This window comes from Pteropus alecto, unplaced genomic scaffold (assembly GCF_000325575.1).
Source record: "Pteropus alecto unplaced genomic scaffold, ASM32557v1 scaffold191, whole genome shotgun sequence".
NCBI lineage: Eukaryota > Metazoa > Chordata > Mammalia > Chiroptera > Pteropodidae > Pteropus > Pteropus alecto.
In genome coordinates, this window is record NW_006434181.1 from 1,263,586 (window position 1) to 1,278,419 (window position 14,834).

Genomic DNA, 14,834 nt, shown 5'->3' on the forward strand with positions numbered 1-14,834 from the left:
GGTGATGATCCTATCCAGTGGCCCAGTAGGTTTTGAGAATTCAGTCCTTTCAGAGGGATGAGGATGAGTAACTTCCAAAAAGAAGAACCAAAGAGGGGGCCGATGGGATGTGTATCTACAGCAGCAACCACAACCTCACGTAGCCTTACAGACAACCGCGGTGTCGCCCGCTTCCGCTTCCAATAGTTAACGCGAGAAATTTCGCAGTTTTTTTTTTTTTATCGCGAGAGCCAGAGACATGTCAGTCCCACTACGCAAGCGCAATTTTGTCAACGCCCCCATCCTTCGAGCGCTTTGTCAACGCCCTCATCCTTCGAGCGGTTCGATATCCGCACGCCTAAGGAAAGCGGCTGATAGGAGCGCGCCTGCATTTCCTTCCCCTTACCTGGCTAATTCTCAGTTTCACTTCCGGTCCCTAATTTCCGGTCCTTCCCATTTTTTTTTTCCTTCCGACAGGAAAATCTGTAGTGAGGGTCAGTTAAATTTTTGGTTCCCGGTAAGGTTGTCTTCTGCTGAGGCCCGGAAGCTCCCTGGACTGGAGCCGCGCGGCCTGAGGGCAGCGCCCTCACTAGCAGCATGGTGAGTACCGTGGATGGGTGAGGGAGGAGGTGAGCGGGCGGGCTGTGAGGGCTCTCGGTCCCATCTGGGGCCCTTGTAGGGGTACAGCCGCGCATCACTGCAGGCTTCAGAGACTGTAACTTGGGGATTCTCTTCCTGCCTCGCTGTCAGAAGTTGGAGAAGGAAACTAGGATTTCGGGGGCCGCGTTACTATCTTCTGATAGTGTTTTAATCTCCATGAAGCGCTTTACGTAATCAGTAGGGGAAACTAAGGAACAGAGAGGCGCAAGGACCGTCTTCGAGTCACAGTGCCTGCCATGGGCTGGATTGTTTGTCACTAAGTCTCACAGTGGAGATAAACAGCTGTCGTGACTTTGTTTCTGGATTATTTGATTTATGTCTGTTCTCAGTCTCCCCCACAAGATATACATTTCAGGAGGGTAGGGTCTTTTTAGCATTGCCCTCTTAATGTCTAATTGTGTCTGGCACGTTGAAGGTGTTCAGTAACGAATGAATGAATGTCATAGTCTTATTGCATGAGGGTGTGATCACTGGTCTGGCGTGGTTTGTTGGCTTCATTTGTTCAGGAAGCACTCACGAGGGGTAAATATGAGAATGTACATAGTGCAGGTACAAGGAAGATACTATACATGTGGTTACAATAATATTTTCATTAAGTGAGGCCCCCATAAGACGCACTGGACGCCGTAGTAAGGTTATAGAATAATTCCAATATAGGATTGTATTGGAAGCCATTGTAGATTGATGAGCACAAGAACCAGAGAAACCAGTGGACTAGAAGTGACCCTTTCTGTAGGAGGATATGCCCCAAATTTACCGTTTCATACTGCCCTACTCAGCCTTGAGGCTCTTGGTTTCTGAAATCTGGCAAGCATAGGGAATCCCCTCTCTCTATTCCCTGGAAGAAGAGAAGGATCCTACGCCTGGATATTACTGGATACAGGAGTTGCTGGGTATTTTATATAGCTGTCACCATCACACATTCATATTTGTGGGCTTCCATCACGCTGGGTACATGTCCTTGTCACTGATCACTTACCATTGATTCCTTGTTTTGGGAGAAGTTCCATGGGAAGAACCATGCCTGAATTTCTAGCACCTAGCATGATGTTTTATGCATGGAGTAAGCATTGAGAAACACCAAATTAAGTATTTAGGATCTTTAGGCTTTAATGAAATAGCTAGGACACAGCTTCAGCCTTCAAGATGATGGCTTTCCCTGGGAGAGCCTCTTTGTTTTATTCCTTGGTAGATATTGTGTTAATTTATCCACCAAGCATTTGCCAACTTTGTTTCAATTGAGCTCACTTTTGCTGAGCATCTAAACTGCATACCTGATGTCTTCATGTATTTATCTCATTAAATCATCATGACATCTCTATGAGGTAAGAGTTATGGTCCCTGTTGTAAAAATGCGGAAACTGAGGTTTAGAGAGACTACTACTCAGGGGTGGTAAATGAAAGAGCTGGGAGTAAAATTTAATTCCGTGACTCAGCAGGTACTCTTTCTACTTATACCCAGAAAACATGTTTCCTGCCTGACGTGTTTTCAGGGATAATTGACTTGACACTAGTGTGACAGTACTTAAATAAAACTCACTTTGTAAAAGCCAGTCTTCCTCAAATTCCATTGCCATGGAACAGACAATTGTGGTGTTGGGTGGAAAGTGCCATGGTAGGTATAAACCCAGGCAAAGGGTAGCAGCCTAGCTGGGAGGAAGTAGGTTATGGAAGAACTCCCTGTGATGGTGATGACACAGCTAAATTTTGAAGGATGAATAAGAGCCAGATCCAAGGAGCTGGGGACAGTGAAGGAGTAAAGATTTTAGGTAGAGGTAGCAGCGTAAGTAAAGTCACAGGATTTGGATATCCTTTATTATTATTTTTTTTGTTACTGTGTTCGTATGCTAGTTCAAGCATTCTGCTTGTGATTGTGTCCTGAAACTTTTCTCTAAAAAGTAAATGGGAAAAAAAAGTATTTTAAATATGGGTATTTTTCTTCTCATCTGTCTCCTTTTAGGCCCGAAATGCAGAAAAGGCCATGTAAGTATGAACTCGATTTTTGTCTGTAAATTTTATATAACTTAATTACTACCATGGAGCTCTTTGTGTGTTGGCCTTTTTGGTATATGAGTCTTTTGGTATATGTTCCTTTCTCTACATGTGTTAAAATAGTGTTCCCATATTTTCCCATTTGCTTTCTCCATTAGTGTTTACTGATAGCTCTCAGAATTTTAATGGATGAACATTTATTCACCTGGGGATGGCGTAGGGGCTGTGAGAGTGACAGTTGGAATACCCCATGATGTTAGTCTTTTAACATCTGGATGTGTTGCTCACCACAGTGGTCTGATAAGTAGAGTTTCCAACAGTCCTTTTACACAATGTAAGTAAAGTAGGTACTTGGGTGTTCAGGAACACAGATGGTTTTATAATCCCTACTCTTTGGAACATGGAAACTCATAACTTCTCTGTAGTTTCTTAATCATAACACACACACACACACACACACACACAACACACACACACAGGAATGACATTAAATATAATCAGTAGCAGATTTACCCATCAGGGAACTTGGGTGATAGGAAATCTGTGAGCATAATCTAACAGAGTCTCCTTTATTTCTGGTAGGACGGCCTTAGCAAGATTTCGCCAAGCTCAATTGGAAGAGGGAAAAGTGAAGGTTGGTGTAAATCTTCCTCATGAATTGTAAAATATCAAGATCAAATGTGGTAAATCTCCATCCTGAAAGACTTCAAACTTCAATCTTCCTATTTCTTGTCTATACTTGCTGACACAGTTTTGAATCTGTACACTTGAATTCCAGGTGTACCTTTCTATAGCTGCGCAGTGTGATAATCTGGCTGCTTGTTCTTCCATATCTTATGTAATATGATAATTGGATTCCCATATTATTCCAGCTCTGTCTAATATTGAATAATAAGAAGTGGAAGTGCTATGGGGAGCTGAAACCAGTAAATGATCTTAATGGAGACTGAGGAAGGTTAGAGATAAAATGTACCAATCTTTGAATATTTTTGTTTTTTAAAAATTAGATATACACATGTAAATTTATTCCAAACTATGGGAGCCATCATTTCTTAAGTTAATATAAATATGCCATGAAATGGTTATAACCTAGTTTACTTGGCCATCTCTCTATTATTTGACTTTTAGGTTATTTACAGTGGTTCACTGTACTAGATACAAAGCAATGAATGTTTTTGCCTATGTAGTTGTTTCCTAAGGAGAGAGAGATTGTAGAGTGAGGTTTGAGCTTGATGAAGATGATCTGGAACTGAAACTTCAGATGTATTTAGACCATTAAACATTTTGGACTTCAGGCCTGAATCAGTTGAATGTTGCATGAAGCTTGTAATTTTATACAGCATAGTGGCAACGTGTATATTTTGCTTTTCCTTAGGAACGAAGACCCTTCCTTGCCTCGGAATGTACTGAGCTGCCCAAAGCTGAGAAGTGGAGACGACAGGTACATTCTAGATGAATCTGATCTTATTAGAAGTAACAAGTCTCTAATTGCTAACTATCCAAATGGCTCTTAAATCAGAATTCTAAATATTTTTAATTACTAATTTTGAATTATATTTCTTCTATACTTTTAGAGATATTCAAAAGACATAAGAATTAATTACCTTTTACTTTTTTCACAGATCATTGGGGAGATCTCTAAAAAAGTGGCTCAAATTCAGAATGGTAAGGTAGTCAATCTACTTAAAGTGCTTCATTTTCAGATTCACAAGACTTGAGACTTCTACACTCCTTTCTCCGTAATCAACAAAAAAAGCAGAAAATCAGTTTTTATCATAGAAGAACTGAACAATACTATCACCAGTTTGACCTAGCTGACGTTTATTGAGCACTCTACCTGACAACACTTCACCTAACATAAAACAAGACAATTTCTTTTTTTCAAGAGTACAAGGAACATTCACCAAAATAGAATATATTCTGGGCTATAAAATAATTGAAATCATACAAAGTATGTTCTCTGATTATAATAGATTAACATAGAAATCAGCAACAGAAATATCTGGAAAATTCCCAAATATATGGATATTAAACAGCATACTTCTAAACCACCCCTTTGTCAAGAGGAAACCAAAAAGAGATTAGAATTTTTTTTGGAGGGGATACATGATTTATTTTTATTTTAAAAAAATATATACATATTTTATTTTTCAATTACAGTTGACATACAATATAATATATGGAAACAGCATACTTCTAAACCACCCCTTTGTCAAGAGGAAACCAAAAAGAGATTAGAATTTTTTTTGGAGGGGATACATGATTTATTTTTATTTTATTTTAATATATACATATTTTATTTTTCAATTACAGTTGACATACAATATTATATTACTGTTGTGTGTACAACATAGTGATTAGACATTTATGTAACTTACAAAGTGATCAGCCCAATAAGTCAAGTACCCATCTGACACCATGCATAGTTATTACAGTATCATTGACTATACTCCCTATGCTGTACTTTACATCCCTGTGACTATTTTTATAACTGCCAATACTGTCCCCTTTTTCACCCATCGTCCCAAGCGCCCTCCCATCTGGCAGCCATCAATTTGTTCTTCGTATCTACGAATTTGTTTGTTTTGTTTGTTTGTTTTGTTTTTTAGATTGCACATATAAGTGAAATCATATGGTATTTGTCTTTCTCTGACTTATTTCATTTAGCATAATACCCTCTAGGTCCATCCAAGCTGTAGCAAATGGTAACATTTCATTCTTCTTATGTCCAAGTAATGCCTCTTCTTTATCCATTCGTCTGTCGATGGGCATTTAGGTTTCTTCCATATCTTGGCTATTGTAAATAATGCTGCAGTGAACACAGGGATGCATCTGTCTTTTTGAACTGGTGTTTTGGATTTTTTTGGATAAATACCCAAAAGTGGAATTGCTGGATCATATGGTAGTTCTACTTTTAATTTTTTGAGGTACCTCCATGCCGTTTTCCATAGCGGCTGTACCAATTTACATGAGGGTTCCCTTTCCTCCACATCCTTGCCAATGCTTGTTTGTTGATTTATTGATGATAGCCGGCCTGATGGGTGTGAGGTGATATCTTGTTGTAGTTTCAATTTGCATCTGCCTGATGATTAGCGATGCTGAGTATCTATCTGTTTATCTATCTGTTCATATGTCTGTTGGCCATCTGTATGTCCTCTTTGGAGAGATGTCTGTTCGGGTCCTCTGCCCATTTTTTAATTGGATTGTTTGTTTTTTGGGAGTTAAAGTCTATCAGTTTCTTATATATTTTGGGTATTAGCCCTTATTGGATGTATCATTTGTGAATATCTCCTCCCATTCAGTAGATGTCTTTCTGTTTTGTCGACGGTTTCCATTGCTGTACAGAAACCTTTTAGTTTGATGTGGTCCCATTTGTTTTTCTTTTGTTTCCTTCACCCGAGGGGACATATCCAAAAAGATACTGCTAAGAGTGTTATCACAGAGTTGACTGCCCATGTTTTCTTCTAGGAGTTTTATGGTTTTGGGTCTTATATTTAAGCCTTTAATCCATTTTGAGTTTATTCTTGCATACGGTATAAGAAAGTGGTCTAGTCTCATTTTTCCACGTGTATCTGTCCCGTTTTCCCAACACCTTTTATTGAAGAGACTGTCTTTACCCCATTGTATATTCTTACTGCCTTTGTCATAGATTAATTAATCATAAAGGCTGGATTTATTTCTGAGCTCTCTGTTCTGTTCCATTGATCTTTGTGTCTGTTTTTATGCCAGTTTTGATTACTGTAGCCTCGTGATATAGTTTGATATCAGGTAGCATGATACTTCCAACTTTGTTCTTTTTCCTCAAGATTGTTTTGTCTATTCGGGGTCTTTTGTGGTTCCATACAAATTTTAGGATTATTTGTGCTAGTTCTGTGAAAAAGGCCATTGGTATTTTGATAGGGATTGTATTGAATCTGTAGATTACCTTGGGTAGCATGGACATTTTAACGATGGTAATTCTTCCTATCCATGAGCACGGTATATGCTTCCATTTATTTGTATCTTTTTTAGTTTCTTTCTTCAGTGTCTTATAGTTTTCCGAGTATAGGTCTTTTTATCTCCTTGATTAAATTTATCCCTAGGTATTTTATTCTTTTTGATGCAGCTGTAAATGAGATTGTTTTCTTAATTTTCCTTTCCGATAATTCATTATTAGTGTACAAAAATGCAACCAGTTTCTGAATTTCTGAATACTAATTTTATATCCTGTTACGCTACCAAATTCGTTTATAAGTTCCAATAGTTTTTTGGTGGACTCTTTAGGGTTCTCTCTATATAGTATGTCATCAATAAATAATGACAGTTTTACTTCTTCCTTTCCAATTTGGATGCCTTTCATTTATTTGTTTGTTTGTTTGTTTGTTTGTCCATTTGTTGTGGCTAGGACTTCCAGTACTCTGTTGAATAAAAGTGGTGAAAGTGGACATCGGTGTCTTGTTCCTGATCTTAACAAAAAAGCTTTCAGCTTTTCACTGTTGGGTATGATATTAGCTGTGGGTTTGTCATATACAGCCTTTATTATGTTGAGGTACGCTTCCTCTGTCCTCATGTTGTGAGAGTTTTTATCATAAATGGATGTTGGATTTTGTCTAGTGCTTTTCCGCACCTATTGTTATGATCATATGATTTTTATCCTTCATTTTGTTGATGTGGCGTATCACATTCCCAGGATCCTAGGAATAAATCCCACCTGATTGTAGTTTATGATCTTTTTAATGTACTGCCGAACTTGGTTTGCCAATATTTCGTTGAGGATTTTTGTGTCTATGTTCATCAGGGCTATTGGCCTATAATTTCCTTTTTTTTTTTTTTTTTTTTTGTAGTGTCTCTGTCTGGTTTTGGTATCATGCTGGCCTCGTAAAATGAGTTTGGGTTCCCTCCTCTTCATTTTTTTATAACAGTTTGAGAAGGATCAGCATTAATTCTTCTTTGAATGTTTGGTAAAATTCACCTGTAAAGTCATCTGGTCCAGGACTGTTGTTTTTTGGGAGTTTTTTGATTAGTGATTCAGTTTTGTTGGTAGTTGTCAGTCTGTTCAGATCTTCTCTTTCTTCCTGATTCAGTCTTGGAAGGTTGTATGTTTCTAGGAATTTGTGTATTTCTTCCAGGTTGTCCAATTTGTTGGCGTATAATTTTTCTTAGTATTTTTTTTTTTTTTTAAGTAATCCTTTGTATTTCTGTGCTGTTGGTTGTTGTTTCTCTTTCATTTCTGATTTTATACATTTGGGCCCTCTGTTTTTCTTGATGTGTCTGGTTAAAGGTTTATCCATTTTTATCTTTTCACAGAACCAACTCTTGGTTTCATTCACCTTTTCTATTTTTTTTAGACTCTATTTTGTTTATTTCTGCTCTGATCTTCATTATTTCCTTCCTTCTACTCACTTTGGGCTTTGTGTGTTCTTCTTTTTCTAGTTTCTTTAGGTGTGAGGTTAGATTGCTTGAGCTTTTTCTTGTTTCTTGAGGTAGGGGTGTATTGCTGTGAATTTCTTAGAACTGCTTTGCTGTGTCCCATAGGTTTTGGTAGTTGTGTTTTCATTTGCATTTGTCTCAAGGTATCTTTTGATTTCTTCCTTGGTCTTGTTAATGTGTTCATTGTTTAGTAGCATGTCATTTAGCCTCCACGTGTTTGTGTGCTTTTCAGTTTTCTTCTTGTAATTGATTACTAGTTTCATACCATTGTGATTGGAGAAGATGCTTGATATGGTTTCAGTCTTCTTCAATGTATTGAGATTCGTTCTGTGGCCTAACATGTGGTCTGTCCTGAAATTTGTTCCATGAGCGCTTGAAAAGAATGTATATTCTGCAGCTTTTGAGTGAAATGTCCTATAAATATCAGTTAAGTCCATCTGGTCTAATGTGTCATCTAAGGCCATTGTTTTCTTGTTGATTTTCTGTCTGGATGATTTATCCATTGATGTCAATGGAGTGCTAAAGTCCCCTGCTATTACTGTATTACTGTACTACTCTCGATATCTCCCTTTATGTCCGTCAGTATTTGCTTTATATGTTTAGGTGCTCCCACGTTAGGTGCGTAGATCTCTTGTTGGATCGACCCCTTATTATGAAATGCCCATCTTTGTTTCTTGTTACAGCCTTTGTTAAAGTCTATTTTGTCTGATATAAGTATTGCTACCCCAGCTTTTTTTGGTTTCCATTTGCAGGAAATATCTTTTTAATCCCTTTACTTTTAGTCTGTGTGTCTTTTGATCTGAATGGGTCTCTTGTGTGGGTCTTGTTTTCTTATCCAATCAGCCACTCTCTGTTTTTTGACTGAAGCATTTAATCCATTTACATTTAAAATGATTATCGAGAGGTATATAGTTATTATCATTTTATTATTCATATTTATGTTCTCCCCTCCCCCCCTTCTTGAAGAAGACCCTTTAACAGTTCTTGTAATAGTAATACCGGTTTGGTGGCAATGAAGTTCTTTGGCTTTTTCTTGTCTGGAAACTCTTTGTTCTTTGATTCCAAATGATAGCCTTGCTGGGTAGAGTATTGGTTTTGGTTTTAGGTCCTTGCTTTTCATCACTTTGAATAGTTTGTATTAATTTCTTCTGGCTTTTTCTCTTGCTGCTTTTAAGATTCTTTGTATTTAACTTTTGGCATTTTAATTATGATGTGTCTTGATGTGTCTTGGTGTGGGCCCCTTCGGGTCCATCTTGTTTGGGACTCTCGGAGCTTGCTGGACTTTTATGTCTATTTCTTTTGCCAAGTTAGGGCAGTTTTCAGTCATTATTTCTTCAGATCGGTTTTTTAATCCCTTGCTCGCTCCCTTCTCTTTCTGCTGCCCCTATGATGTGAATGTTTGATGTTGTCCCAGAGGTCCCTTAAACTATCTTAATTTTCTTTTTTTCTTTTCTTTTTTGCTGTCCGATTGGGTGTTTTCCATGACCTTGGCTTCCAGATCGCTGATTTGATCCTCTGCTTCATCTAATATGCTGTTGATCCTATCTAATGTAGTCTTCATTTCTGACTGGTTCTTTTTTGTTTTCTGTCTCCATTTTTATGTTTGCTATCTCTTTGTTGAAGTTGTCCCTGAATTCATCTATTCTTCCCCTATAATCGGTGAGCTCTGTACTTGGTAGATTGCTTGTCTCCATTTCGTTTAGTTCTTTTTCTGGAGTTTTATCTTGTTCTTTCACTTGGGACATGTTTCTTTGTCTCCTCATTTTGTCTGACTCCCTGTGTTTGTTTCTGTGTATTAGGTAGGTCTGCTACATCTCCCAGTCTTAGTAGAGTGGCCTTTAGTAGGTGTCCTGTGGGACCCAATGGCGCAGTCTCCCTGTTCAGCTGACCTGGGTGTTTTGTGGTTTTCCCTTGTGTGTGCCTTTCTTTTTTTTGTCGTTTAGCCTCAGTTGCTGTTGGCATGTCAGTAGGTGGGACTGACTGTCAGGCTTACTGGCTGTGAGGGTGCGCGTGACTGTCGCAGGTGAGATGTTATACGGGGTCTGGCCCCATGGAGCTCGAGTCACTTTAGCAGGGCTCTGGTGCCAGCTGAGTGCGCCCTTCGGGTGTGTGGTTTGTGGAGCTGTTTGGGTGATGCTGTGGTGTGGTCTTAACCTGGCTATCAGGTGTGTTGGTTCTGGAGCCTCTTCAGAGGAGCTCCAGTGCAGGTCATGTTTAGCCACTGCTTCTTTTTCTGTGGTTTGGGGCCTCCTCTTAGAATTTGATTGTTTGCTGTTTGTTCTAGGCTTGGTTGCACTTGATAGAGGTTATGCACTGAGGCTGGCTGCCATTAGTGTCAGAGTTTGGACCCTTTTTGGGTATCATGATGTGAGTTGCATTCAGCTGCTGCTTGTACTCAGTGTGTCTGCCTAGTCGTGGCTACTTTCCAATCCATGAATGGCAGCTTCTTATACTAATCGTGGAGTTTCTGATGGGCGTGTTTACTATGTATGTTGAGACCATTCGCTGCTTGTGTCTGGCTTGAATTTACTTAGTAAGAGGTACAGGGTACACTGAGGTCAGTGGCTGCTTTTTGGGCGTTTCTTGACCTTTGAGAAATTTTACAAATTTTGTGGCATGAGGTGAGGCAGGTTGAATATGTTGGAGTTGCTGCTGGAAAAGGTTTTGCGAGGAGCATGAGTGGGAGTGGTATGGTGTCAGGTAATTATCTAGTGGTGGAAATACTTTTAGCCAAGCTAATGGAAAGTTCATATTTGGTACCTACCTGTGCTGGTTGGCTGTGTGGGAGTAGGGTTCAACAAAAGCACAGTGGCACCTGCCAACACTTCCATCCTTGGAGAAGGATGTCCTGAACCCTGCTCTTCCAGTCCTTGCCCTAGTCAATTTAGTTCCTTCCTATATGCCCCTGGTGTTTTTTGAGCTGCTGCCTCTATGCTGGACCCAGAGCAAAGTAGATTTGTTCTTGGGCCCTTTGAGACCTTCATCGCCGAGGTCTCCAGCAGCTCTCTCTCACTTGGATGTAATCCCCATTGGATTTTCACAGCAAGGTGTCATAGGGACGCCTCTTCCTGGCACTGGAGCCCTTGGCTGGGGAGCCCTGAATGGGGCTGGGACTCCTTGATACTCATGGAGGAACGAACGTAAGTAGCTGAGATACCTATTCTGATTTTTAATTGCCACACCATGAGTGTGGGACCTGCCCATTCTGCATCTCCACCTCTACCAGTCTCGACGTTGTTTCTTCTTTATATCCCTATTTATAAGACTTCTATTCAGATGGTCTTCAGGTTGTTATTATGATGGTTGTTCTATAGTTTAGTTGTAATTTTGATATGGTCATTGGAGGAGGCAAGCACAGAGTTTACCTACTCTGCTGTCTTGACCAGAAGACTCCCAAGTCATTTTTACTTGCATGAGAATGAGAACATAATGTCACAATTTAGGGGACAAGAAAAATTATGGAAAGCAGCTAAAGCAAGGCTTAGATGAAAATTTTTAGCATTAAAATAGTAGAAAATAAGAAAGGTCTTAAACCAGTGAACTAAGGTTCTACCCTAGGAAACTAAAAGAGAAGAGCATATTAAATTGAAAGCAGAAAGAAGGAAATAATAAAGATAACAGAAATCAATGAAATTGAAAACAGAAGATGAATAGAGAAAATAAAGGCTGCTTCCTAAAAAAGATCAATAAAATTGATAAAATTCTAGTGAGACTGACTAAGAAAAAAAAGACACATTATAAATATCAATAATGAAATTGGGAGCATTAGTACAGACTCTATAAAAGGGTAATAAGGGAATATTATAACTTTATGCCTGTATTTTACCAAATAGATGAAATGGGTCACTCCTTGAAAGACACAAACTCTTAAATCTCACTTTAGAGAAGTGGTTCTTAACCACGGCAGTTTCAGCCCCCAGGGGACATTTGGCAGCATTTTGAAATTTTGAAATTTGGCAGTATTGGAGAAATTTTGGTTATTACAACTGGAGGAGTGCTACTGGCATCTAGTAGATAGAGATCAGGGATGCTGCTAAGCATCTTGCAGAGAATTATCCAACCCAAAAAGTCAGTAGTGCCTCGTTTAGAAATACTGTTCAAGAAGATATAAATAACCTGAGTAGACTATACCTATTAAAGAATTTGAATTCTTAGTTAAAAACCTTCCAACAAAGGAAACTCCATGCCCAGATGACTTTACTTGTCATTTCTTCCAAACGTTTAAGGAATACCAATTCTATACAGTTTCTTCCAGAAAAACGAAGAGGCAACATTCCTAATTCATTTTGTAAATTTTAGTACATGTTACCTTGATACCAAAATCAGAAATAGACATTACAAGAAAAGAAAAAACTAAAACCAATATTTTTTATGAATATAGACATAAAAATCCTCAACAAAGCATTAGCAAATCAAATCTAGCAATAGATAAAGAGGACATTACAGCACAACCAAGTGGGATTTATTCTGGGAATGCATGGCTGATTCAGTATTCAAAAATTAATATAATTCACTGAATCACCATTCTAAAGAAAAACCATATGATTGTCTCAGTAGATGCAGAAAAGGTATTTGACAAAATTTAACATTTGTTCATGATAAAAACTTTTAGCTAACCAGGAATAAAAGGGAACATTTTACCTCGATAAAGCACTTCTACAAAAAACCCTGTAGCCAGCCTCATACCTAATGGTGAAAGATTGAGTGCTTTCTTCCTAAGATGAGGAAGAAGGTAGAGATATATCACCACTTCTATTCAGTATCATACTGGAATTCCTAGAGTGCAGTAAAGCAAGAGAAATAAATAAAAGGCACACAGATTGGAAAGGAAGAAATAAAATGCTCTATTCTCAGGTCACATAATTTTCTATGTAGAAAATTCCAAAAAAATCTATAGAAAGATTTCTAAAATGAATAATGGAGTTTAGCAAGGTCACAGTAGAAGGTCTGTATACAAAAATCAATTCTATTTATATATGCTAGTGATGAACATTTGGAACGGGAACGTTTTTTAAAGTGCTATCTACAAAAGCATCAATGCACAAGAAATATTTTAATATACATCTAACAAAATATATGTGTGATCTGTATGCCGAAAACTATGAAACACTGATGAAGGAAATCAAAGAAGGCCAAATAAATGGAGAGATGTACAGTATCTCTTGATGGTAAGACTTGGTATAGGAAAGATATCGATTCTTTTTTCTTTTTAAATACTATCACAATCAGAATCCCAACAAGATTTTTTAAATATATGTTATCAATATGTTTCTAAAATTTAAATGGAAAGGCAAGAGAATTAGAGCAGCCAAAACAATTTTGAAAAAAGAACACTTAGAGTATTCATGCCACCTGATTTCAAGGTTTAATATAAAGCTACAGTATTCAAGATAATATGGTATTTGTGAATGATAGAAACATAGACCAATGGAACAGAATAAGAAGTCCATAAGTAGAGTCACACATATGTGATCAGTTGACTTTTGACAAAGGTAGAGAGCAATTCAATGGAGAAAGGGAGGGTACTTCCTTGCAACAGCCATACGGTGTTTCATTTCAGCATACCAGAGTTCATTAACCATTTTCTCTCTTCTGTGGTGAGATGCCCCAGCTGCTCCCTACTCTTAGCCATCATAGACAACACCTCAACAAACTCCGTTGTGCGCATCTTTTTAAGTTAGTCCCTTAGGCCTAATTCTCAGGCTATAGTCTTTGCCAAATGATGTTCCCATTTAACAACACATTGCTATCTTGAAAGGACTAAATCAATACAGAAGGCTACTAGCCTTGCTGCATCTTTGCTGGAATTGAATGCTAAGTCCCCCCACCTGTAAGATTTTGCTACTTTAATTGTTGTGTAAATGAACTGCAGGATTGCTTTGGTTTATATTTCTTTGGTTGCTAATAAGGATGAAGTTTTTCTCAAGGATTTTTTTCCTATGCTGGTGGGAGCTCTGTATGTAAACCTTGCCCTTTTATTTATTTGAGCGTAGTTGGTTTTTCTTATAAATTTAAATGACTGTTTTTATGTTATAGGCCCTTGGTAGATGTTGATATTAATTGAGTGATATTTTGAAGAAATGTATAAATGTTTTTGTTTTCTAGCTGGTTTAGGTGAATTTCGAATTCGTGACCTGAATGATGAAATTAACAAATTGCTGAGAGAGAAAGGACACTGGGAGGTCCGGATAAAAGAGCTGGGTGGTCCTGATTATGGAGTAAGTAAGCAGCAGCGCCAGTGGCTCTTGGGAAGGAGTTTTGGGAGCTTTTGGGCAGGCTGGGTAGGTCCTGTCAAGGAGCCTGTAGCTCCTAGCCCATGCCTACCAAAGAGTAGGCACTAAAGAAATGAAAGGAGGCTTGAAAAGTGCCTGTTGCATGTAGACAGGAAACCTATGAAAAGGATGGGTTGGATGATGCTTAAAGACTCTATAGCACTAGTCTCAGAGCAGACAGGGCACGTGTATTTACCAGGCAGATGTTCCTGAATAAGCTACTTAGTCTCTCTGGGCCTCTTGTTTAAAATGACCGTGGCCCTCTCACATCCTTCTCTGAACTCCTTGGGAATTAGGGCAACATTTATTGGATTTTTACCTGAGGGGACCTTGGAACACTCCATTCTTTCCTTTCTTTGGACTCTTATTAATGCAACACTCTTGAACAGTGGCTTTTAAGCTTTTAGAACCATAACCCAATGTAAAACACACACACACACACACACACACACACACACACACACACACACACAAAATCAAATTGTTTATAATCAGTGAAAAAGAAAAAATCTTAAAAACAGC

General features: G+C 38.4%; 1 protein-coding gene across 1 annotated transcript in view; it reads left to right on the plus strand.

Moving 5' to 3' along the window:
• Nucleotides 1–302: 302 nt before the first annotated feature.
• ISY1 (ISY1 splicing factor homolog) overlaps nt 303–14,834 on the plus strand; it is a 33,052-nt gene continuing 18,520 nt past the window's right edge. Inside the window, exons 1-6 of the mRNA XM_006909047.3 lie at nt 303–579; nt 2,600–2,622; nt 3,214–3,265; nt 4,007–4,072; nt 4,254–4,296; nt 14,146–14,258. Of these exons, the coding sequence (XP_006909109.1) occupies nt 577–579; nt 2,600–2,622; nt 3,214–3,265; nt 4,007–4,072; nt 4,254–4,296; nt 14,146–14,258 (300 nt within the window). The 5' untranslated portion in view covers nt 303–576. The remainder of the gene's footprint in view (nt 580–2,599; nt 2,623–3,213; nt 3,266–4,006; nt 4,073–4,253; nt 4,297–14,145; nt 14,259–14,834) is intronic.